Consider the following 23,838-nt stretch of genomic DNA (forward strand, 5'->3'; position numbering starts at 1 on the left):
TATATATGCATATATATAAAGGTGCAAGTGTGGCTGTGTCATAAGAAGTTTGCTTCCAACTACATAGTTCCAGGTTCAGACCCACTGCATGGTACCTTGGGTGAGTGTCTTCTACTATAACCTTGGGCTGAGCAAAGCCATGTGAATGGATTTGGTAGATGGAAACTGAAGGATGCTCATTGTATGAGTGTGTGTGTGTGCTTGTGTCTGTGTTTGTCCCTCATCACTGCTTGTCAATCAGTCTTGGTGTGTTTACATTCCCATAACTTAGTGGTTCAGGAAAAGAGACCAATAGAGTAAGTACCAGGCTTAAAAAAAAATGGGAGTGCTGGGGGCAATTCATTCAACTAAAATTCTTCAAGGCAGTGCTTCAGCATGGCCACAGTCAAACAACTGAAACAAGTAAAGTAATAAAAGATTTATAATTCATGTATTTTGTTTCCTGCTCATCACCAATTCTACATTTGATAGCAATTATTTAAATTTTCTTTTTTTGTTTTTTTAAGGAGCAACTTGATATCAATAATCTTCCTATGTGGAAACCAATGTTGTATAGTGTTGCATTCCTTCATACGACAGTACAAGAGAGACGCAAGTTTGGTCCCATTGGATGGAACATTCCTTATGAATTTAACCAAGCTGACTTCAGTGCCACAGTCCAGTTTATACAAAGCCATCTGGATGATCTTGACATGAAGAAAGTAAGGCTATTTTCTATGTATGCCTGACAAATATATCAGCGATCACATGTACACTAGCAATAGTCGGAGTAACAATAAGCATAACACTATTAATAACAATCATGAACCACCAATTGCTTTACCTGCAGGAAATAAAAACTAAGTTTCAAATCTCCCTCAAATCACATACTACTTTCTTTAAAAAGCAAATATAACAGATACACTATGTTTGAAAAAATGACGTAATTGCCAATGGTTGACATGCTAATGACTCTAAGCCTACTGAATGAAGACTGGGGAATTCAGTAATCATAGCTACATTACTGTTGTTATTATTATTATTATTATTATTATTATTATTATTATTATTCATACACACTCAGAAGATTAGACTGTTGGAAAAGAAAAGAATCTTAACATCAGGTTACAAGTAGCCTTAGATGCCAAGAATCCTCCTAAGTATCCTAACTGTCCCTAATAACACTGTTATCTGCTGCTGTACTAAACTGGGTTTTATGCCTATTTCCTCTATCCATCTGTTCAGATCTTTAGGGGTAGTTCCCAATGCACCTATAACTACTGGGATACATTTTACCCACACTTTCCATAGTCTCTGTAATTCAATAACTAGGTCCTAGTATTTTGCTATTTTTTCTATATTTTTCATATTAATTTTTTCATCATTTGGGGCTGTAAAGTCAATTATCTGGCACTTTTTATTCTCTTTATCTATGACTACCAAATCAGGTATTCTAGCTCCTATTATTCTGTTAGTCTGAATGTTAAAGTCACATAAAATATTGTATTTCTTACTTTCTAGTACTTTACTAAGTTCATGTTCATACCATTTATCAGTATGTTAAAATCCTAGCTTTCTACAACGCTCCCAATGGATTGCTCTCCCTAGATTGTCATGTCTTTCCTTGTATTTTTCTGTGCCAGCATGCTACATTAACTTACTATACGAGTAAGGCTTTCCTCTTTTGATTTGCATAACCTACAATGGGAATCTACTTGTATTTTGTCTATCTTGATTTTTATTCAATTAGTCCTTAATTTTTTATCTTGTGCAACTATTAACAAACTTTCTGTCTCTCTCTTCAGCTTTCCCTTCTGCAGTCATAACCATGTCTCACTACTACTATTTGCTAAAACTATCTTTGGGAATCTACCATGCAACACCTTCTCCTGCCAGTCAGATCATTTCTGTTCTTTTTTCTGGTTTTTAAGTTCGGTTGGTGTTTTGGTTTCTCTGTGTCTTGCTGTGACTCTAGCAGCTTCTAATAAACTCTCTTCACTATTACCTACATAGGAGTTTATATCTATTCTAGCTTACTCCACACAGTCTTCCATTGATATTAACCCTCTTCCACCTTCCTTTCTAGATAGATATAATCTTGCCACTCCTGCTTTTGAATGGAGTCCTCCATTCATATTGAATTCCTTCCTAGTTCTTCTGTCTAGCTTTGCTAATTCAGTTTTTGTCCAATCTACAAAAGCTGCTGAGTATCTAAGTAATGATACTGCCCAAGTATTTACAGCTTTCACTAGATTCGGACCTTTTATCTTTGACTCCATTAGCTTCTTCACCCTTCTGGTGTACTCCTCAATTTTCTTTTTCATTTCTGTAGCTAGTACTGTCAGTCTCTAATGCTCCTAGATACCTTTAGGAAAGTGGTTATATACCATTAGGTGTATACCCGCTTTCCTATATTAAATTCAAAAGAAGCAACAAACGCTGACTCTGAACTATCAACACAACAATATTTATTTATGTAGGAAATAGGAATGGTTGCTGAGACGTTGGAATGCTGGAATAAAAGCTGTCCCCAGAGTTGGAATGCTGGAGAGACAGCTTGATACGACCACGCTCATGGCCGGCCGGCCGAGAAAGAGAATGAAAAGAGTGGGAACGTTTAGATGTTGAATTCCACGCATGCACATGGGACTCTTCCTGTGTTCCTTCCGGAACTATTCCCCGCGCATGCGTGGATGAAAACGCAGTAATGGCGACTGTATTTTGGCGCCAGATGACGTCACTACATACCTATAATTCTCTATTCTTTTCATTGATTTTAATGTCTGGCCATCTGGTAATTAGATGCCTTCGCTGTTGACTACCTGTCCCCTTCTCATGACTAATATTGCACTCTTACCTATGCCAAATGCCATGCCTATATCTTTGCTAAAGAGTCTTACAGTCTGTATTAAGGAATCTATCTCTTATTCATTCTTACTAAAAAGCTTCAGATCATCCATATTGAGCAAATGGTTAATTTTTCCATTACTATTTCTGAACTGATATCCTGCCATTGCCTTCCTTAATACTAAACTGAGGAAGATCAAACATAGAACAAATTTTAAAAGGGACAATGAATCCCCCTGGAAAATTCCTCCCTTGATATTAGCTTTCCCGAGGAGCATATCACCTGATTAGAGATCTACTTTCCATTTTTTCATGCTAAAGCTAATTGATTCTATTATGTTGTCTGCTATACTGAATATACTCAAGCATTAACTTGTCTATGAGTGTGAGATCATATCATAGGCTTTCCTATAATCTATCCATGCTATTTTTTTTTCCTAGCTTTTACTTCATTAAGAACTGCTTTGGCTATATATAATAGATCATGCGTTCCTCTAGCCTTCTTCCTGCAACCTTTCTGTTCTTCTGGTAGTAAATTCTGATTGTCAAGGTGCTCATAAATGTTTTCTGAAAGCATTCCTGTTAACAACTTCCACACTAATAGTAAGCAAGTAATTGGTCTATAGTTGCTAGCTGTATTACTCTTGCTCTTACCCTTCATAATGAGTATTGTCCTCCCTCTAGTCATCCAGTCTAGTGTTATTCCTCCATTAAGGTAATCCTGAAGTTGTTCCCTCAGCCCTGCCATGTAAACTACTAAATTTCTTTAGTCAGTAACCTTGAATTAAATCTGGCCCTGGACCCTTCCAACTCGGCATTTTTCCTAACACTTTACTCATTAATACACTAGTTAATATTAAATCTGGCTGCTTCTCACTCGCTACTTCTTCCCTCGCTTTCTTTAACCATACTGCATCTCCATTATGATTGACTGGTTTATCCCAAATATTACTCCAGAACTTTCTAGCTTCTTCTGCGAGTCCATTGCAAAACTATTCGTTTTTGCCAGCTGAGTGAACTGGGACAATATGAAATGAAGTGTTTTTCTCAAGAACTCATGTCACCCAGCCCAGGAATCGAAACCACAATTTTGCAATCATGAGTCCAACATCCTAACCATTAAGCCACGTGCCTCCATGCCACCACAACCACCACCACAATACCAACCACAGCCCAAATTAATACCAACAAAATCATAACAACCACATATACAAAACTACTACAGCACCACCAACCATGATCAGACAATCAAAATAGATAGATTGTTCTATTTGTGTCCACTACTGAAAGTATTTTAACAGTAATTATGCTGTATACTGCTTTAATATTCACTCTTACTGGAAGACAACTAATAACAACTAACTACAGAACACTATAGCTACACAAATTATGTATGTGTCAATATATCATCATCATCATCATCTTCATCATTGTAATTTAATGTCTGCTTTCCATGCTGGCATGGGTTGGATGGTTTGACTGAGAACTGGCAGGCCAGGAGGCTGCACCAGGCTCCAATCTGATTTGGCAAGGTTTCAACAGCTGGATGCTCTTCCTAACACCAACCACTCTGGGTGCTCTGAGTGTAGTGGGTGCTTTTTATGTGCCACCAGCATGGGAGCCAGTCAGGCGGCCCTGGCATCGGTCACACTCAAATGGTGCTTTTTACATGCTACCTGCATGGGTGCCAGTCAGGTGGCGCTGGCAAAGGTTTCAACAGCTGGATGCCCTTCCTAACACCAACCACTCTGGGTGCTCTGAGTGTAGTGTGTGCATTTTATGTGCCACCAGCATGGAAGCCAGTCAGGCGGCCCTGGCATCGGGCACACTCAAATAGTGCTTTTTACATGCTACCTGCATGGGCGCCAGTCAGGTGGCGCTGGCATCGGCCACACTCAAATAGTGCTTTTTACATGCCACCGTCACGGTTGCCAGTCAGGTGACACCAGCACAGGTACCAGTTAGGTGACACTAGCATCGGCTTTGCTCAAATGGTGCTTTATGTATGTATGGATCAGAACATTTTGATTCAAACTCCTTGGTACTCCGAGTTTCAAGTGTGTCACTAGTCTTTGGCCATTGGAGTAGGCCATTCAGACTCCAATGACTAGCGAGACACTTGAAACTTAGAGTACCAAGGAGTTTGAATCCAGCTGTTTTGATCCATACATGTAACCCCTAATAAGATGTGTTATGTTCCCTACTTTTGTTTGTCTACCCAGTTGTGTGTGCACATATATATATATATATATATATATATATATATATATATACATACATACATATATAGTATTGTGGTAGCTAATTTTATTCACACATACACACACGCACACATTGTTAACCTAAAATGTGTTTATGTGTATTTATCTCTGTGTGTACATGGTACATGTAGTCAAAACACTAAAAAAGATCTGTTTATTTCGTTTGTAATTTTAGTAAATATAACTGAACATTAGCCGTTTCTGTCTATGTAAATGTGTATGCAGACATAAATATTTGTGTGTACATGTGAGTATGTGTACATGCATAAATGTATGTTGTGTTATGTGAATGTATGTGAGTGTATATTTGTTATTGCCTTCATAGCAACAGTAATTTGAAACAATGACACTTGGAAAATTGAAAATTCCAATTAGTAAAAAAGCTAAAATAATGTATTAGATGTCACATTGTCAATACCTGTGTAATGATATTGATAGCCTTGTTTATTTATGTGACACTCAGACATCACATCTATGTCATTAGATTACTATAATAATTACTGTATCTACTAGATATTTCCAAATTAAAATATCTCATTTATGTAGCTTAGACAGGTACTGCTGTAGAAGTAATAATGTTGGCTGGAAACCTGTTAACATCCAAATAAAAATAGATGTGCTGGTGCCATGTATAAAGCACCCAGCACACTTTATAAAGTAAAGGGTTGGCATTAAGAAAGGCATCTAGCTGTAGAAACCCAGCTAAATCAGACTGGAGCCTGGTGCAGCTCTCCTGCTTACCAGCTCTGGTCATACTGTCTGATCCATGCCAGTATGGAAAACGGACATTTAATGATGATGATGGTGGTGGTCGTCGTCGTTGTTGTCGTGGTCATCGTTGTCATCATCGTGGCTGTCATGGTCATGGTGGTGGTGTTGTTGTTGTTGTTGGTGGTGATGATGATAGCAAGGATGATAGTGAGGATGGTAGTGGTGATTGTGGAGGTGATGATGATGATGATGTGCCTCACAATGTGAATCCCATTCTTTGGTGCAGCAGCCAGTGAAGAAGATCCTTAAATAAATATAATAGCCATGTTTCCCTCCAGAAAACTCTCTAACCTCCTTGAAATGAAGGCCGTGTATTTTAAGTGTTAAATATTAGGGTCACATTTATGTGTTAAATATTAGGCTGGGCATGACTAGAAAACTGCTCAGACAATAACGCTTGAATCCTAAACTAACTCACTGAATAACACTCATTCTCAACATTCCAGTCTTAGAGATTGGGATGCTGAGCATGTATGTTTTTTTAAAGAGTAACTCTTGTAACATATATTTTGGATGATGCATACAGAGCTATGTAAAACAAACAAAAAATCAATAAGCACAACAATGGTCATTTGACAATTGTCTTGGTATAGGTGTAGCAATGTAGGCAAATGAAACAGTCCTCCTACCCCGTCCCTGCTAAACTGAGATCAATATTTGTTGAAAGGTGTGCAGGAACAGTTATCATGCATAAACCATTGAAATTGTTAACTAATATCCCATTCAATTACTGGACAATTTGTATTTAACTACATTTCACCTATCAATTGATCAGTGTTTTTCAGACTTTGTCTTTTATCATAATAGAATGGAGCTTTGATTACTTCTTTATCCCCCAGGGTGTCTCTTGGACAACAGTGCGTTATATGATTGGAGAAGTACAGTACGGTGGGCGCGTGACTGATGATTATGATAAACGTCTATTGAACACATATGCTAAAGTCTGGTTCTGCGAATCAATACTGTTGGATTCATTCAACTTTTACACTGGTAATGACTTTCATTCTCTCTTATTTTACATTCTCAATATATTTCTTGTTTTCTTTTCCTTTTAAGTTTCATCTCCTGAATGCAACTGAAGAAATCTACACCAGATTCTTTACAGTATTTTATGTTTGGCTTTGCATTTTTTTTTTCTTTTTATTTAAACCATACAAAATCTTGCTTCTCTTTTCATGTTACTGGCTCAAGAAAACAGTATCATATTCTGTAGGTCAGCATCAAAATTTTAATTATAAAACTGCTGAGTACAAAATCCTCATTGCCTAGAACCATATCAGTTCTCCTATGAGCTTTTCTCTCTTTCGAATAAGTATTATATGCCTTGTGATTTATTTCTCCTGACAACCCCATAAGCCCAAATGACAAAATGACCTGTCTTCTAACATATGCCTGAAAACATTTAAGAGATTTGCTAATAAACACCTTTTGTGAATAAACAATTCCCTGAATTTCAAGATTTCTATATAAAAATGATAAAGAAGTTTTTAAATTAATATAGAAACATAATTTTCAAAATTTCTATATAATTTTCAGCAATAAATACAAATAAATATTGTCTAAGTTGCTGTAAAATTAAAACAAAATGAAATGTGAATTTAGAAATGTTCCTCTATACATTACAACAATGAGTCTTCCAGTTAATCTGATCAACAGAACAGCCTGCTTGTGAAATTAATGTGCAAGTGACTGAGTACTCAAGAAACATGTGTCCCCTTAACATAGTTCTCAAGGCGATTCATTGTGAAATAAAATGTGACAAGACTGGCCCGTTCAATTATAGGTACACTCTATCAGGAATCGAACTTACAACCTTATAATCATGAGCTGAACACCCCTAACCACAAAGCCATATGCTTTCTCTAAGTACTGTATAATGAGCTTTAAAAAAGCTGAATAACGTAAAATATGGATACATACAGCAAAGAATAAAATCCTTAATGATAAAATAAAACTTATCTAAAAATTTGCATTTTATAAAACAGCCATGTTATCTATTGGAAAACTATGCATATGTTGTTATTTCCAATCAGGAAAGCTCTGATTGAGTAAATTTACAATCAAAGGCATTTCAGCTATAAACACCCTGCACTTCTTTTTCAAGGCATAGTGTATCTGGGACTGTATCACCCAATGTCTCCTTCATTATTCTTTAATGATAATAAAGCAGAATAGCTGCTAATTTTAACAAGATATGTAATCATATATCAGTCACTTCCTCATTTATGTACAATTTTACTTGGTGAGTGGCACATGTCACATACTGTTTTCATGTGGCATATGTCACTTATGAGGTGGTACCAAAAAGTTCCTGAACTAGTTCTGTAGCATACCAACAGATGGCAGCACACAGTTGCATATACAGTGAGAGTTAACAGTAACCTTCATGCTGCAGTGTGCCAAGCGACATCACTGTGTTTACTTCACAAGTTGTGAAATTTGTGTTTTTGTGATCATGTGATTGCTGTAGTCTGTAATTTTTATCATGGACAGGAACAAAGAGCCGACATGAAATTCTGTGTTAAACTTAGGAAGTCTGCTACAGAGACATTGAGCATACTTTGGCAAACTTATGGCAACTAGGCAAAGGGTCATACACAATGTTTTTAGTGACACAGATGCTTCAAAAGTGGAAGAACATCCCTAGAAGGCAATGAACAATCTGGAAGACCTGCCACATGCATCATCCCCAGTAATATGGTATTGTGCATCGAGAATTCATCCCCCAGGGCCAGACTGTCAATCAAGAGTTCTACTGTGATGTTTTGAAGCATTTGAGGGAGGACATTTGGCAAAAGCAACCAGAACTGTGGAGCGCAAAGAATTGGATTCTTTACCGAACTCTCCTCATTCATGAGTTTCTTACCAAAAAACAACATGGTATCACTCCTGCACTTACCCTGTTAGCCAGATTCAGCACTATAGACTTCTATCTCTTCCACAAGATGAAAATGCAGCTCAAAGGCCTCCATTTTAACACCATTGTTGAAATCCAGAGTAAATTGCAAGTCCACTACTTACTTATGGAAAATGACTTCCAGGCCAGATTCAAAAAGTAGGAAGAACACTGGGACCGGTGAATAGCTGTGCAAGGGTGACTATTTCAAAGAAGATGACGTTAAAACTTATTTTTTGTTGAACATAACTAGTCTGAGATACCACCTTGTATACTCTTTACAACAATTTTTATTGGTTATACTTTCCATATTTACTGGCCACTGGTGTGTTTTCATTACTGGGTATGTTCCTGGAGGAGGTATATTTAAAAAACAATTTATGTTCTTTATTTCTATTTAATTTGAAATCTAAAATTTTGGTATTCTTAACATTTATTACATAAATGTTTTCCTCTTTAATTTCCTTTTCACTACAACAGAAATCAGAAATATTTATGTCTGTCATTTATAGGAAAATTAGAAGTTCTTTTTTTTTTCTTCCTTTTGCATTATTTTGAATATCCTCTTACACAAAAATCTTAAATTCATTTTTGGAATTTGGTGTTGTTGGTGTGGTTAATAGAATTTTCTTGAAATAATAGAAAAGTAACCAGCTGTAATAACAGAAAAGTAATAACATGAGAAATACTCATTCTGATTGGAGTACTGAGTACTCTTATTTATTTATTTACTTTTTGCTTATATGCAGTTTGTATATTTCATTTTTATGTACATGTATGCGCGCGTGTGTGTGTGTGTGTGTGTGTATATATATATATATATATATATATATATATATGTATGTATATAGTCAATCCAAAAAGACAAAAAACAAACACAAAAAGCAATAACGCGAGGACGTGGTACATGTAAAGTATTAGCAGACACTCAGGGAAGGAAAGAAAGATGGTTTTACATTTCAAGCCAAATACATGTATATGTATGAATGAACGTATGTATGTATGTATGTATGTATGCATGCATGCATGCATGTATCAATCTGTGTATATCTATCAACCAATCTATCTATTTATTTTTCTATCAATATATATTTTTTTACGCACACACATATATGGAGGTGGGTGTAACCATCTTTTTCCAGTCTTTTTATTTTTCCATCACCTTTTCTCTTTCCTTTATATTCTCTGATGAAGCACCAGTGTCCAAAATGTCAAGATATCCTTCTTTTTAAGCATTAAACTAATACAACCTTTGTTAAAACTTTTCCCTCCTGTACTGTCTTCTTTCTGTGTTCATTGCCAAATACATATGTACACATGTAATTAAGTACATTAGGATTTCTCCTCCTAGTTTTAACCAAACAAGTCAACTCACAAGTTAGTGAGGTTTGATTTTGGAGTTTTCCATTCTCCTAGATGAATGTTTTGAATAGAACTAGAGGTCTTTTACTCCTAGTCATTTTACTGCATGCTCAGTCACAAATTCAAACATTTCTGTTTCCTCTCATTGACTCTACTTGGGATACATCAATCTATTTTATAGGATTTGTCTTTGTTCTGCTTAGTCTTTAGCAAGCTAGTGAGTTGCTGGTTTAGTTACCAATGACCAAATTATGTAACAGGTGGCACTGGACCATTTGTTATTCATAGAACCAAATACAAACCTGATATAAACCTAAAACCTGTGGTGATACTTCTGTCAGTTATCTTGGTCTTTTTTTTGTTACTGAGTCATCGTAGCTGTATTCAACTACAATAGTTGGAGAGTGGTATTCATATTGTATAAGAGTCTCTCACAATATGCACTTGGACTTTCCAACATAACAAGCACTTTATGCATTTCATACCTTATGCTTCTCATAACCAGTATTTTCTAATATTTCCGTAGTTGCACAAAACTAACGTTATTCGAACTGGTCTTTCAAAGTCCTTTTATAGTGGATATGCTGCACTGTATACAGAGTCAAAGAGTTGAAACTTGCACAATACCTGGCATGATAAAGTGGCAGGGAGATGTCTTGAATTGGAGCTTTCTTATTTAAGAAAAGCACTGCTCACTCGAATATAGAAGTATATTGTGTGTGTGGGCATAGGTGTATTTGTACGAAACAGTAATATAGATTCATTACAGCCAACTTTGCCAGTCAGTTTCAACCATCGTGGCACTCATCAGAAGTGCTGGTAGGAAGAGTATGGACATGGACGTTTGCCACTGGAGGTTAAGAAGTGTTACATCCAATTCATGGATGTTGTGAAAAACTACAACATCCACAAATCAAGCCCCTCTGTTGAGTGGAGTGCTAAGATTGTATTTTTCGTTTTTCCAAAACTTACATGTATGAAACCAATTGGTAAAACTGGTTGAAATGGAATCTGTAGTGCTGTTATGTATATGATGATGGACTCTCCAGTCAAAGACAATGTATGAGTGTTCATCTTTTGCTAAACATTCTGCACAAATGATTTTTTTTATAGTGATCAAATGTATGTGCTGTACATTAAGCTCACTCTCACCATCAAATCAATGCTGTCCAAACAGGTGCACAGTGTCTGATGCATCAGGCATCGAAGTGATCACAGAGCCATGTGAGGTGAAGTGCTTTGCTCAGGAACATAATGCACCACTAGTCTAGGAATTGAAACTACAATTTCATGATCATGAGTGCAACACACTTACCATTAGGCCATGCACCTTCACTATATATATATATATATGTTTATATATATCTACACTCTCGGAGTGGTTGGCATTAGGAAGGCATCCAGCTGTAGAAACTCTGCCAAATCAGATTGGAGCCTGGTGTAGCCATCTGGTTTCACCAGTCCTCAGTCAAATCGTCCAACCCATGCTAGCATGGAAAGCAGACGTTAAGTGATGATGATGATGATACATATGCACATATATATATATTTTAATATACCAAATGGAGAAATATGCAAGTGCCTGTTTTTTTTTTTTCCTGACTCATTGATTCTTAGACAACTGTATATACAGAGTGCAAGAGGTATTTGAAGACACTCAACTATCAATGTGTTACACCCTTCAAATCAATTGGGTCTTTAATTTCTTTCAGATTTTCCACCCCACCCCCTCTCATGGCAGATAAAATGTTAACACAAGAAAAGAAAAGACATGTAGTCATTATTGTAATATATGCAGAACACAGCAATTCAGAAATTGCAAACTTTCTAAATGCTGCAAGATTTTTTTCTACACAAAGTTTTGATGGAACTGAAAGCCTCTGGCAGGAATGTTTCAACTGTTTGAAAGAGAAGAAAAAGTATTTTAAACATTTAGCCACTATAAGGACACCGTAATTCATCCGATGAGTTCAAAGTATTATTGATTATGATCCCAGAAAATCAATGAGGACCATTGCCAAAGAGCTTCAGGTGTTTCAGAGGACTGTCAAGTCTGTGGTACACAAAGACATTTGATGCAAGTTATATATACTGAAGTGAAGCTTGTTCATGTCTATAAAGATACATGGAAACTGTTTGATCTATGCCAAGCAGTTCACAAGATTAGAAACCATAGTGAACTTGATATACTTTGGTTCTTCTCTGATGAGGAAAACTTTGACCAAGGCCGGAAGTCTAATAGTAGAACTGACAAATGGTTACATGCAAATTCTTCTGATGTCCCCACACTGATGTACACTATATTTCCAATAAGTGTGATGGTTTTAGGAATGGTGATTAAGAAAGGTCATGTCATGCAGCCTCACATCATTTCACAGAGTCTTAGAATTAATACTGCAGAGATGTTGAGGTGCTAGAGACAGTTGTTATGCCTTGTATGGATGAAGTACTAAGTTGAAGGCCATATGTTTTTCAACAAGACTTAGCACCTTCCCCTAAAACCCATGTAACCCAAGAATGGACGTCAGGCAATCTTTATGATCATGTAACACCAAATTTGTGGCCTCCAAACTCATAAGATTTAAACCCTATGAATTACTGCATTTGAAGCATTGATGAAAGTAAAACTAATTGACATTCTTATCATTCCGTAGCTTCTTCGAATGTGGTGTCCAAAATGAATAAGGACCATTTAGTGCAAGTATGTCAATGACTCCAGGACTATACTGGAGCAGTCGTTGGAGTAAAGAGAAATTCATAGACTAACATTATAAGAAAGCTTATCAAGAACATGTGCACAAATTTTTATTTGCACAAATTTTTATTAAAATACACTTGCTTTTTGCTAGATTAGAGTTATTTTATTAAATTACCAAGTCTATCTTCAACTACTTCTTATACCCTCTGTGTGCGTGTATGTGTGTGACCTTTATACAGCACTTAAGATGTACAACCATATTTAAATTTCATGGATATGCATCCTTCCCATTTCTTCAGGCACAATAAAGAAAATTGTGTACATATGTATAGTGTTCAGTAACAATTTCAGTCATAGAAAAATATAAAAGAATGAAGTGTAAATTGTGGCATATAAGCTGAATTTTTAAGTTTAAAAAATATTTCCAAAACTATGGTTCAATAGATGCATTGACTGCAAACTAGAAACCTTTACCAGAGAATGGTAAACAAGTAGAACAGCTAGTCTAACACTTGCTGTGTGCTTACATAATGTAACTGAACCAGACTGCCAATAATATTTCCTAGTAAAACACATGTTTGGTAAACTTCTTTAATTCATTTATCATTGATTGTAATAAAATTTTAATAAAAATTCAGTATAAATAAATGCACACACTACACGATATGCTATTACAAACAGCTGATACCCAATAAATTATAATCAGAACAGCAGCAATGACAGACAGCAGCCAAATAACTATGATATGAGTGTCATTTATGGTTTTTATGATAGTACAGTATTTTTAGTCTATGTTTTAGTTTCCTGTTACAACACAAAATTATGCATCTTCATTAAGCAAAAACGCCATACACTTTTAAAACTTCTACTTTCATCTAACTTGAGTACCAAACACTACTTTAGATAACCATATAGACATTTTTATAGTTTAAGTTGATCTAACTTTCTAAGTACCACACATTTGATAGCATATCAGGCATACAAGCTTATAAAATCACCTCAGTTTTGGAAGACCCTTTCATGCCAGTAACTCTAACTCTGAACTTGTATCTATAAGATGCTGTTTGATTTTGTAGAACATTTAAATGTCGAGCAATGTGATTGAGTGCTCAACACTGTATTGGTGGAGAAATATTCTTTATTTGTGCATTAAAGCTACCATTGGTTTCATGTTGACATAATATCATAATGTCTTAATTTTTCAAGCCAATTACATGGAGGAATGGTATTTTTGGTGGAGATGAACATCATTCCACCATGTGAGTGGCTTGAACAATTAAGATATTAAGATATTTTCTAAACATAAAACCAACAGTAGTCTAGATACACAAATAAAGTGTGTGTGTGTGTTTGTTTCCACATATGTTCTTTATCCCCCACCATTGATTGACAACTGGTGTTGGTGTGTTTATGTTCTCATAACTTAGTGGTTCAGCAAAAGTGGGTGATAGAATATGTACTAGGCTTTAAAACATAAGTACTGTGGGTCGATTCATTCAACTAAAATTTTTTGAGGCGGTGTATGTGTGTATGTATGATGTATCTATCTATATATATATCTATCTACATGCACATATATATACATACCTGCACATATATGTGCTTGCATATCTGAGTGTGTATCTGTATAATCACATGCACACTCACACATATAAATACACATGTATATATCACATACAATGCACAAACACATCATATACTAAGATGTTATAATTTCTGTGCTTCAAACTTATTATTAAAGGTATGTGGGGAAGAGGGTAAAGGAGCTTACCATTCTTTGTAGGAAATAATTTTTATCTAATTTTCCTTGCTGCTTTTATTGGATATATTTTTAGATTATAAAATTAACTATTATATCTTCGACAATAAAAGATAGCTTTTCTCTTTTCTGTTGTTCCAATGTAATGTGCTTACACTTATTATTTCTGATTACACCTCTCTACTTCCTGTTAATTTGAAGGTGTTATGGGAATCAGAATCAAAAGCAGTTCATCTGATAAGAAAGACACATGTACTTTCTATTGTGAAGAAGGTTGTTTGGTGTACAAGCAATTACTCTTGTAACTTTGGCAGTTGTTTCTATTATTTCCAAATATCATTCTGATTGATTGACTTCTATGTTTAGAGGAGCAATTAAATTTTCTATTTTGTCTTATAATTGCAAAGCAAATACTGCTTCATTTAGCGTTTATGGGACAAATTTTAACAAATCTGCGTGTGAGTGTGTGTGTTAGCAGCCCTCTTCACTAAGTACAACTACAGGGTGCGATGGGTAAATTATCACCATTTCATATTTCTAATTTCGTGCATGCACATTGTCTATTTTTGATTTTGTTGACTATACAGAATAGTAGAGTTAGTTGGGCACCATCTGTGAGAAAAACAGCAGCATGATGCAATTCACTCTGCCAGAAATTTGGAAACGACATGTTGTGCTTCTTGGCATTCGTGCTAGAAGCTCCAGTACAAACAATTCAGAGTGTTTGGCTGTCAATCTGAGGACAGTGCAGAAGATTTGGAATGAGCTGGATGAGTCTAATGATGATTATGAAGGTACGGCAGTTCGGAAAACTCACTCTAATCATTCTGATAAGAAAAGAACTGGTGAGATCCAGACCATGATTGACAACGATCCCTCCAAGTCAATCAGGACTATTGCCAGGAACATGGAAGTGTCTAAGTTTCTTACCAGGCAGGTAGTACGTGAAGACATTCAGTGTTCCTCATGCGAGATGAGAAAGGGACAATTTTTATCCCAAGCCATTACAGACAAGAAGAAAGACTGCACTATGAAGCTTTTGAGCAAACTCAAGCATCTTCTCCAACTGAACATGCTTTTGTTTTTCTCAGACGAGATCTGCCAGGTTGAACACACAGAACAACCATTGGCTTGTTGTATTCCCAGAAAATGTACTGAGAGTGATAAAAATCAAATATCCAATCAACATCATGGTGTTTGGAGGGATCGCTAGTGATGGTGACAGTGTGGCTCCATTCATCTTCCTACATGGCCTCAGACTCAGCTCGGAGGCCTACACCAAGTGCCTGGAGAAGGTAGTGCTGTCCTGGGTCAAGAGGGTGGCTGTTGAAAGACCCTATTCTGGCAACAGGACTCTGCACCATGCCACACAAGCAGGAGAACCCAGTCATGGCTGTCAGACAATTTCTGGCACCATATCACTCTTAACATCTGGTCACCTAACTCCCCAGACTGCTACCGTCTTGATTATTATGCATGAGGTGCAGTTGAGTGAGAGACCTCCAGAATTCCTTATCACACCAAAGATGAACTGAAGGCAAGGATTATGGCAGCATTCACCAACTTAAACAAGAAGAGTTGCAGGAGATTCTGTAGTCGTCGGGAGGCCATGATTGAAGCCAATGGCGATTTTATTGAATAAATTTATTCTTTAGTATTTCAAGATATTTTTATGTAATTTTGGTAAATATATCTGCTAAAATGAGATGTCAGTATTATTTTTGTTTTTGCATAAATTTACATGACAATTTATTGAGTACACCCTGTATTTGCATGGTGGTATCATCAGTGACTAAACCAGTTCCCCCAACAAAGCTAATGAGCTGAGGAGGGTTGATAGAAATGCAGCAGGATGAAAATCATTTCCTGTCAAAAAGACACATGAACCTATTATAGGGTCAACAATTATCCAGCAATCGTGCAAGGACATAGTAACACTCATTAAATGGAATGAGTATGCCACAAAAACACCTTGGAATGATGGATCCCTATTCCTTATTAGCGAGACTAAGACAGTGGTTCTCAACTGGGGTCCATATGACCCCTCAGGGTACATATAAGATTTTCTGGAGTCCACGCAAGCAAAATAGTAAATTGGGTTCACAGAGAGTATATTTTTAAGGGTCCATGAAAAAGTTTTGCTTTATATGTATTTGTTGCAAGAAACAGCTAGATTTCTTGTTCTAATGTTTTGCGAAAAACAAAATAAGAATTTTGAAAGAAGAAGCTATAAAACTAGTTTTTAAACAATTAGAGGCTATGGGGGTCCACAAGAATGGAATAGTAATCAAAGGGGTCAACAGATAAAAAAAAATTGAGAACCACTGGTCTAAGAGAATGACACTCTGATGTAAAACCTGAGATTCAGTCAGTGTCTGTCTATCTCAACCATTACTGAGCCACCAGGCAGAGAGCTGTTCTATCTAAAAAGTGAGTGCAGTTTTGCACATACTTCACTTTCTGTAATCAATTTCTCCCACACAGGGATTTGTTGAAAAGCACACTAAGGTTACTTCAAAGTCCTCTTGTAATAATGTCTAACGCAACATACAGGCTTGACTAGTCAGAGATATGTAATTACAAACCTCTATATTGCCAGCTTAGGGTATTGATCACTTCTTTGTCAAACCATAGTGATAGACAGCTTCAGTGATTAGATTCAATAACACCTCAAGTGATTGAGCATCCCTTTTCCAAGGATAGAACTGCTTACTTGTTAATCAAGAATTACCTAGAAAAGGTAGTCTAAACAAAGCTTGCCTAATTCTGGAACTGCAGCAGGTAGTTGTCCTCGTTTTACAAGCTGTCATAGTAACATTGAAGAAAATTATAACTTCCCAGGAAGTAATCATATTTAGACATGAGTTAACTTCCACTATGCACACATACATAATACATACACACACACACACACACATTTGTTAAAACATGTCACTTCTGTGTTGTCTTCCTTTGATGCTCATTGCCTTAGCATATATGTACATGCATGTGTGTGTGTGTGTGTGTGTAGGTTATCAGTAGTTTATAAATACATAAAAAAAGTACATGCTAAAATATTAGAGCAGTAATATATGCTTTAAGACAGTAGTGCTCAACCTGATGGTCCACGAAAGTAGTACTGGGGATCCATGAACTAAATTCAAAATTTCGTATATACAAATATATATATATCTATCTATATATATGTTGTTGTACTTGGGGATGGTCATATTGCCAGTTTAGCCAATAAAAACACACGCACTGTATATTTGGTGTTAATTTGCTTCAGCTTTATATTACATTAATCTTAATCTTATTTCGGCCAGAGTTCTTTCGTCACACTTCTGTGACCTCATCAGTGGTCCTTTGTTTCCTTCTTTCTTATGTGTGTCTCACCTTGCTAACTATCAGCCATTGATAGTTAGCAAGGTGAGACAAATATGTATGTATATATATATATATATATAATCTTGCAAAACAAATATGTATGTATATATATATATATATATATATATATATATATATATATATATATATATATATATATATATATATATATATATATGCACATAAGGATAAGCATATCAAAAGGAGTCCATGGGAAAACTCATATAAATAAAAGGGTTCGGAACCACTGCTGAGAACCACTGTTGGAAACCATTGTGTAATGGTTGGGTACTAATGCTTTAGGAAGTTGAAAGTTATGGCCAGTGATAGTGACCATAGCAATCAACTTTCTAAAAATATACCAACACACACACACACGCATATTTATATATAATAAAATAAATTCCATACAAGATAGATTCTAGATTTGTTGAAATTATCTTTTTTCCTGAACATCTTACTTCCCTTGGCATGGGCACATTAAAGTTCCAGCATCTAGCAACTGACTTGGTATTCACTCACAAAATTATCCACCATCTTTCCAACAACAATCTTGGGCACTCTTTTGAATTCCATACATCTAACATTCCTGGACATACTTACAAATTCAAAAAACAACACAGCACCCATGACTTTCAGAAACATTTTTTCATGCCCAGAATTGCTGAAGCAGGGAATTATCAATTTGCATCTGTTGATAGCTATCAGAACACTACATCCTTCAAAACATCCATGCTTCCTGAAATTCGCCAACAGTACACTTGATTTTATTTCACCCCTATCTTTTGTTTCTTAATGACTCATTCTTTGTTCACTTCCTGTGCATTATTCTATGTACTGCTCATGCAGTTTTGGTTACATTTTCTGATAAGTTATTGGGCACCTGAGCAGTATATGCAATAGGTTCATTATTATATATTCTTTTCTACTCTTGGCACAAGGCCTAAAATTTCTGGGGAGGGAACCAGTTGATTAGATCGACCCTAGTACACAACTGGTACTTAATTTTTCGACCCTGAAAGGATGAAAGGCAAAGTCGACCTCGGTGGAATTTGAACTCAGAACGTAAAGACAGATGAAATACCGCTAAGCATTTTTCCCAGCATGCTAACGTTTCTGCCAGCTTGCATTAGGTTCATTATTATATATTATTAACTTTAAGGCAGCAAGCTGGCAGAATCGTTAGCTCATTGGGCAAAATGCTTAATGGTATTTTGTCCATCTTTATGTTCAGAGTTCAAACTCTGCCAAGGTTGACTGCATTTTATCCCTTCGGAGTCAATAAAATCAATACCAGTCAAACACTGGGGTTGATGTAATCAGTTTATCCCCTCCCCAGAAATTGCTGGCTTTGTGCTAAAATATGAAGCCATTATTGTTATTAAGTTTTCTTCCAGAAATAGTAGAACAATTGTTTCATGGCCACTAGAACCAAGTCCAAATAAGGAGAGATAATCTCAAGAATCAAGAATTCTCCACAATTGACATGCCATTAAGAAAATACATTTTGTTAAGAGATAAGAGAATGGCTGTCGGCATGTGTTTCTAGCACAATAATTGTCATTAGCACAGCAGTTATCCTATCTTATCTCCAGCAAATGGAACACTGAGACATATACAAAAAAAAATAATAGAATAGAGAGCTTGTTTATGACTTGGTTAATTTACAAAAATGAAAGGGAAGTGAGAATGACTCTGAGTGACCGGTGGCTTATGTCTGAACAATGAAGATGAATAAGGGTATATTAAATACAATATAAAATAGATTCTGGATTTTATTGAAATTATCTCCTGTTCCTGGGATGGTAGTACAATCACCTGATGCTTCTGGGATGAATGCTATATATATGTATATCTGTGTGTTTGTGTTTGTGAGTGTGTAGCCTCATGATTAGGGTGTTGCACTTGCAATTGCTAAATCATGGGTTCGATTCCAGGATCAGGTGACGCATTATGTTCTTGAACAAAACTCTCGGTTTCACATTGCACCAGTCCACTCAGCTGTAATTGGGTAACCCTGTGATGGAATAATCTTCTAATCAGGGGAATATTGGTCTACTCTCTGAGCCAGCAGGCTCATCATTTAGAAGCTAAAACAATGCAAAGTACATTATGACTAGTGATGTATAGCAACATCCAGTTGTCAGATCATTTATATGATACATATACATATAGGGGTAAGCAAAACTGTGTGATAAGAAGCTTGGTTCTCAACCACATGGTTCTAGGTTCAGACCCACTGTGTGGCACCTTGGGCAATTTTTTTCTAGTGTAGCCTCGGACTGACCAAAGCCTTGTGAATGAATTCAGTAGATGGAAACTGAAAGAAGCCCGTCGTATATATATAAATATATATGTGTGTGTGTATATGAATATGTGTGTATATATATATATATATATATATATATATATATATGTATGTATGTATGTATGTGTCTGTGTTCATACACACATCACCACTGACAACTGGTTTTGGTGTGTTTACATCCCTGTAATTTAGCAGTTCAGTAAAAGAAACTGACAGAACAAGTGCTAAGATTACAAAGAATAAGTCCTGGGGCTGATTTCTTCAACTAGAACCTTTTAAGGTGGTGCTCCAGCATGGCCACTGTCAAATGATTGGAACAAGTAAAAGAATAGCAGAATAAAAGCATATCAATGAAACTAGTTGGCTTGGCTTTGAAAGCTCTAATTCTTTTTTTTCATATTTTCATTTTCCTCAGGTTATAAAATCCCCAAATGCAAGACAGTTGATGACTACCGAATTTCTATTGAAGCCCTACCACTGCAAGACACTCCTGAGTGCTTTGGCTTGCATGCTAATGCTGATATCACGTGAGAACATTTGTTATTTTATTGTGCAACTGGGTTCTTATGATGTTTGTGTTTGTAATTCATTCATTAGCTTCTTGATTTGATCATTCTCATGGATGTGTCACCTTACTGCTTTCATTTTATGCAGCATCCTTATTTTCTGGTCATTTTCCTTTTTGTCTTCATTTTCAGGGTTTTTGTTTGTTTGTTTTTTTTATTGGGTAATTTTTAGCCCATAATGCTCAACCAGTAAGTGTTTGGCTTCCTGGCTAGGGTATTTGGCTCACAATTGTATGGTTGTAGACGTAAGAATCATTAGCATTCAAACAAAATGCTTTGTGGCATTTTGTCTGTCTTTATGTTTTAGGTTCAAATTCCACCAAGGTCAACTTTGTCTTTCATCCTTTTGGGGTTGATGAAATAAATACCAGTTGAGCACTGGGGTTGAAGTAACTGAGTTAGCCCCCACCCTCAAACTTGCTGGCTTTGTGCCAAAGTTTGGAACCAATATGATCGACTTAAAGGTGCTGACTTGAACCAAAAGAGTAAATGACAAAAAATACTATAGGTAGACAGTGTGGGATGATCAGCTAATATACATTTTATGTCAGCTTTAATTAGACATAAACAGTTTGCAGCTGGCAACAAAATAATTACAACTTGAAAGTATTAACTGGATTTGCTCAGTTTCAAAACACTGATTGGATATGTGCATATGATTACATAGACATGTCATCATCATCATTGTCATCACCATCATCATCATCACCATCATCGTCATTGTCACCATCATCATCATCATCATCATCATCGTCATCATCACCCTCACTGTCACCATCATTGTCATCATTATCATTTAACGTCCATTTTCCATGCTGGTATGGGTTGGGTGGTTTGACAGAAGCTGGCAAGCCAGAAAGCTGCACCAAGCTCCTATTGCTTTTTTTTTTTTTTTTTTTTTTTTTTTTTTTTTTGACATGGGTTGTTTCAACAGCTGGATGCCCTTCCTAATACCAACCACTTTACAGAGTGTACTGGGTGTCTTTACCTGTGGCACCAGCATCAGTGCTTTATACATGGTACCAGCATAGGTGCTTTTTACACAGCACTAGTATGGGTACTTTTTATGTGGCACCAGCTTTTTACATGATGCAGCCTGCAAATATTGACATCTTTTGGCTGAGCATAAGTATATTAATAGTACATGTGTTATTTAATCTGAAATAATGAATAATGAACTCAGTTTGGACAAAATTTAAAGACAGTGCAATGAAATACTGAATCAGTCATTGTAACCTATTGTACTGAAAAGTGTTTTAGTGTCTCAGCTAGTTTGCTATTATCTAAATAAACACTCTAGTCTATAGACTAAATACACCAGTCATTCAAAAGCAGATTAAACAGACACAACTTGTAGATCTCAACAGATATAATCAAAATATTAGATTAATTTATTCATCAAATTTTTCAGTGAACATATTTCGTTGTGGTTGGAGGAGTGGCCATGTGTGTGTGTGTGTGTGTGTGTGTGTGTGTGTGTGTGTATAGGTGTGTGTGTTTGTGCACGTGTTTGTATGTGTGTGCATATAACCGTTAAGCTCTCTTTTCACCAAGCATCAAGCCAATATATTTCTTGTGCACGTTCTCACGTTCGTTGTTTTTCCTTTTTTTCTGCGTTTTTTTTTATCCAGTCCCACCCATGCCAACATGGAAGGTGGACATTAAATGATGACGACGATGTGGATGATAATGATTCATTTATATGAATTTTATTCTTTTATTTTTTTTACACTTTTCAGCCATGTGGCTGCAGTCATGCTGGAGCACCATTTGTTTATTTGAATTGACTATTTGTGTGTGTGTGTGTGTAGGCACAAGCATGGCTGTGTGGTTAGGAAGCTTTCTTCCAAGCCACATGGTTTCCAGTTCAGTCCCACTGCATGACACCTTGGCCAAGTGTCTTCTATTATAGCCTCAGGCTGACGGAAGCCTTGTGATTGAATCTTGTAGGTGGAAGTTACCATCGTATGTGTACATGTGTGTGTAAGCGCTTGAGAGAATGTATATATATGTACTTATATACATATATATTTATGTATAAATATATCTGTATATATTTGTAGATATATGTATATGTACATATATGTATGTATATACTAGCTGACGTACCCGGTAATTCCCGGGAAAATGGGGCTTATCCTTTGGTTCTGTTCTCATAATTGTTTTGCTAATCCAATAACAACAATACAAAGTCTGTAGCCCTTAAAACGGTTTTTGTGCATTTACAGAGAATACCGAACTGTCTTACACAGGATCTTGTTTTTAGGAAATCCCAATAAGTTATGAAACCCTTAATTGTGAAGTCAGTTATGTAATAACATGAAATTAATTACCCGATAGTAAGAATTCAAATGAAGTAGCCCTGAAAACGGCTTTAATGTGTTCCCAGAGTATATAAAACATAGGAGGAAATACTAATAAGGTATGTATACTAAAATCTTGAAGCTTGTTACATAATAATAGGGTAATCAGATATGAGATAATAACAATTCAAAGTAAATAACTCTGAAAAGGGTTTTTGTGCATTCCCAGAGAATATTACCCTCAGGGGCGCTAGTGTTGGTATATTCGTGAATAAGTCACTAACCAAAATAAGTGGATCTATTGTTTAGGAAAATACTATTTACTTGTTTAAGGGTTGTACTGGATAAATTGAGAAAATAACTCTAACAGTTCAAATACTAAGAAATAGGCATACTAAATTTCATTTTTACCAAATAATATAAGAAAATGAATGGGTTATTTCCCTTGGCTATATATAAGGATCCCTTCCAGGGCTGAATGGGCTATTTCCCTTGGTTTTAAAATAAAATATATTAGATATATATAAGTATCTCTTCCAGGAGCCCTATTATCGATTTTTTCAACAATCTGAGTATGCCATAAGGTTTCTAGACACGAGTTCTACTTACATATCAAGTTTCATCAAAATCGATAAAACGATGTAGGAGTAGTTAGCTAACAACTCCACAAACACACCCACAGACAGAATTTCCCATATATGTAGTAGATAAGAGATATGTAT

The 23,838-nt window shown here is 36.0% G+C and overlaps 1 protein-coding gene across 1 annotated transcript in view; it reads left to right on the forward strand.

The window, feature by feature from the left end:
* Window positions 1-23,838, forward strand: part of LOC106877714 (dynein axonemal heavy chain 5) — a 444,169-nt gene that overhangs the window by 382,100 nt on the left and 38,231 nt on the right. The window contains exons 77-79 of the mRNA XM_052971252.1: window positions 507-701; window positions 6,698-6,848; window positions 20,663-20,774. Of these exons, the coding sequence (XP_052827212.1) occupies window positions 507-701; window positions 6,698-6,848; window positions 20,663-20,774 (458 nt within the window). The remainder of the gene's footprint in view (window positions 1-506; window positions 702-6,697; window positions 6,849-20,662; window positions 20,775-23,838) is intronic.

This window comes from Octopus bimaculoides, chromosome 10, assembly GCF_001194135.2.
Source record: "Octopus bimaculoides isolate UCB-OBI-ISO-001 chromosome 10, ASM119413v2, whole genome shotgun sequence".
Classification (NCBI taxonomy): Eukaryota; Metazoa; Mollusca; class Cephalopoda; order Octopoda; family Octopodidae; genus Octopus; species Octopus bimaculoides.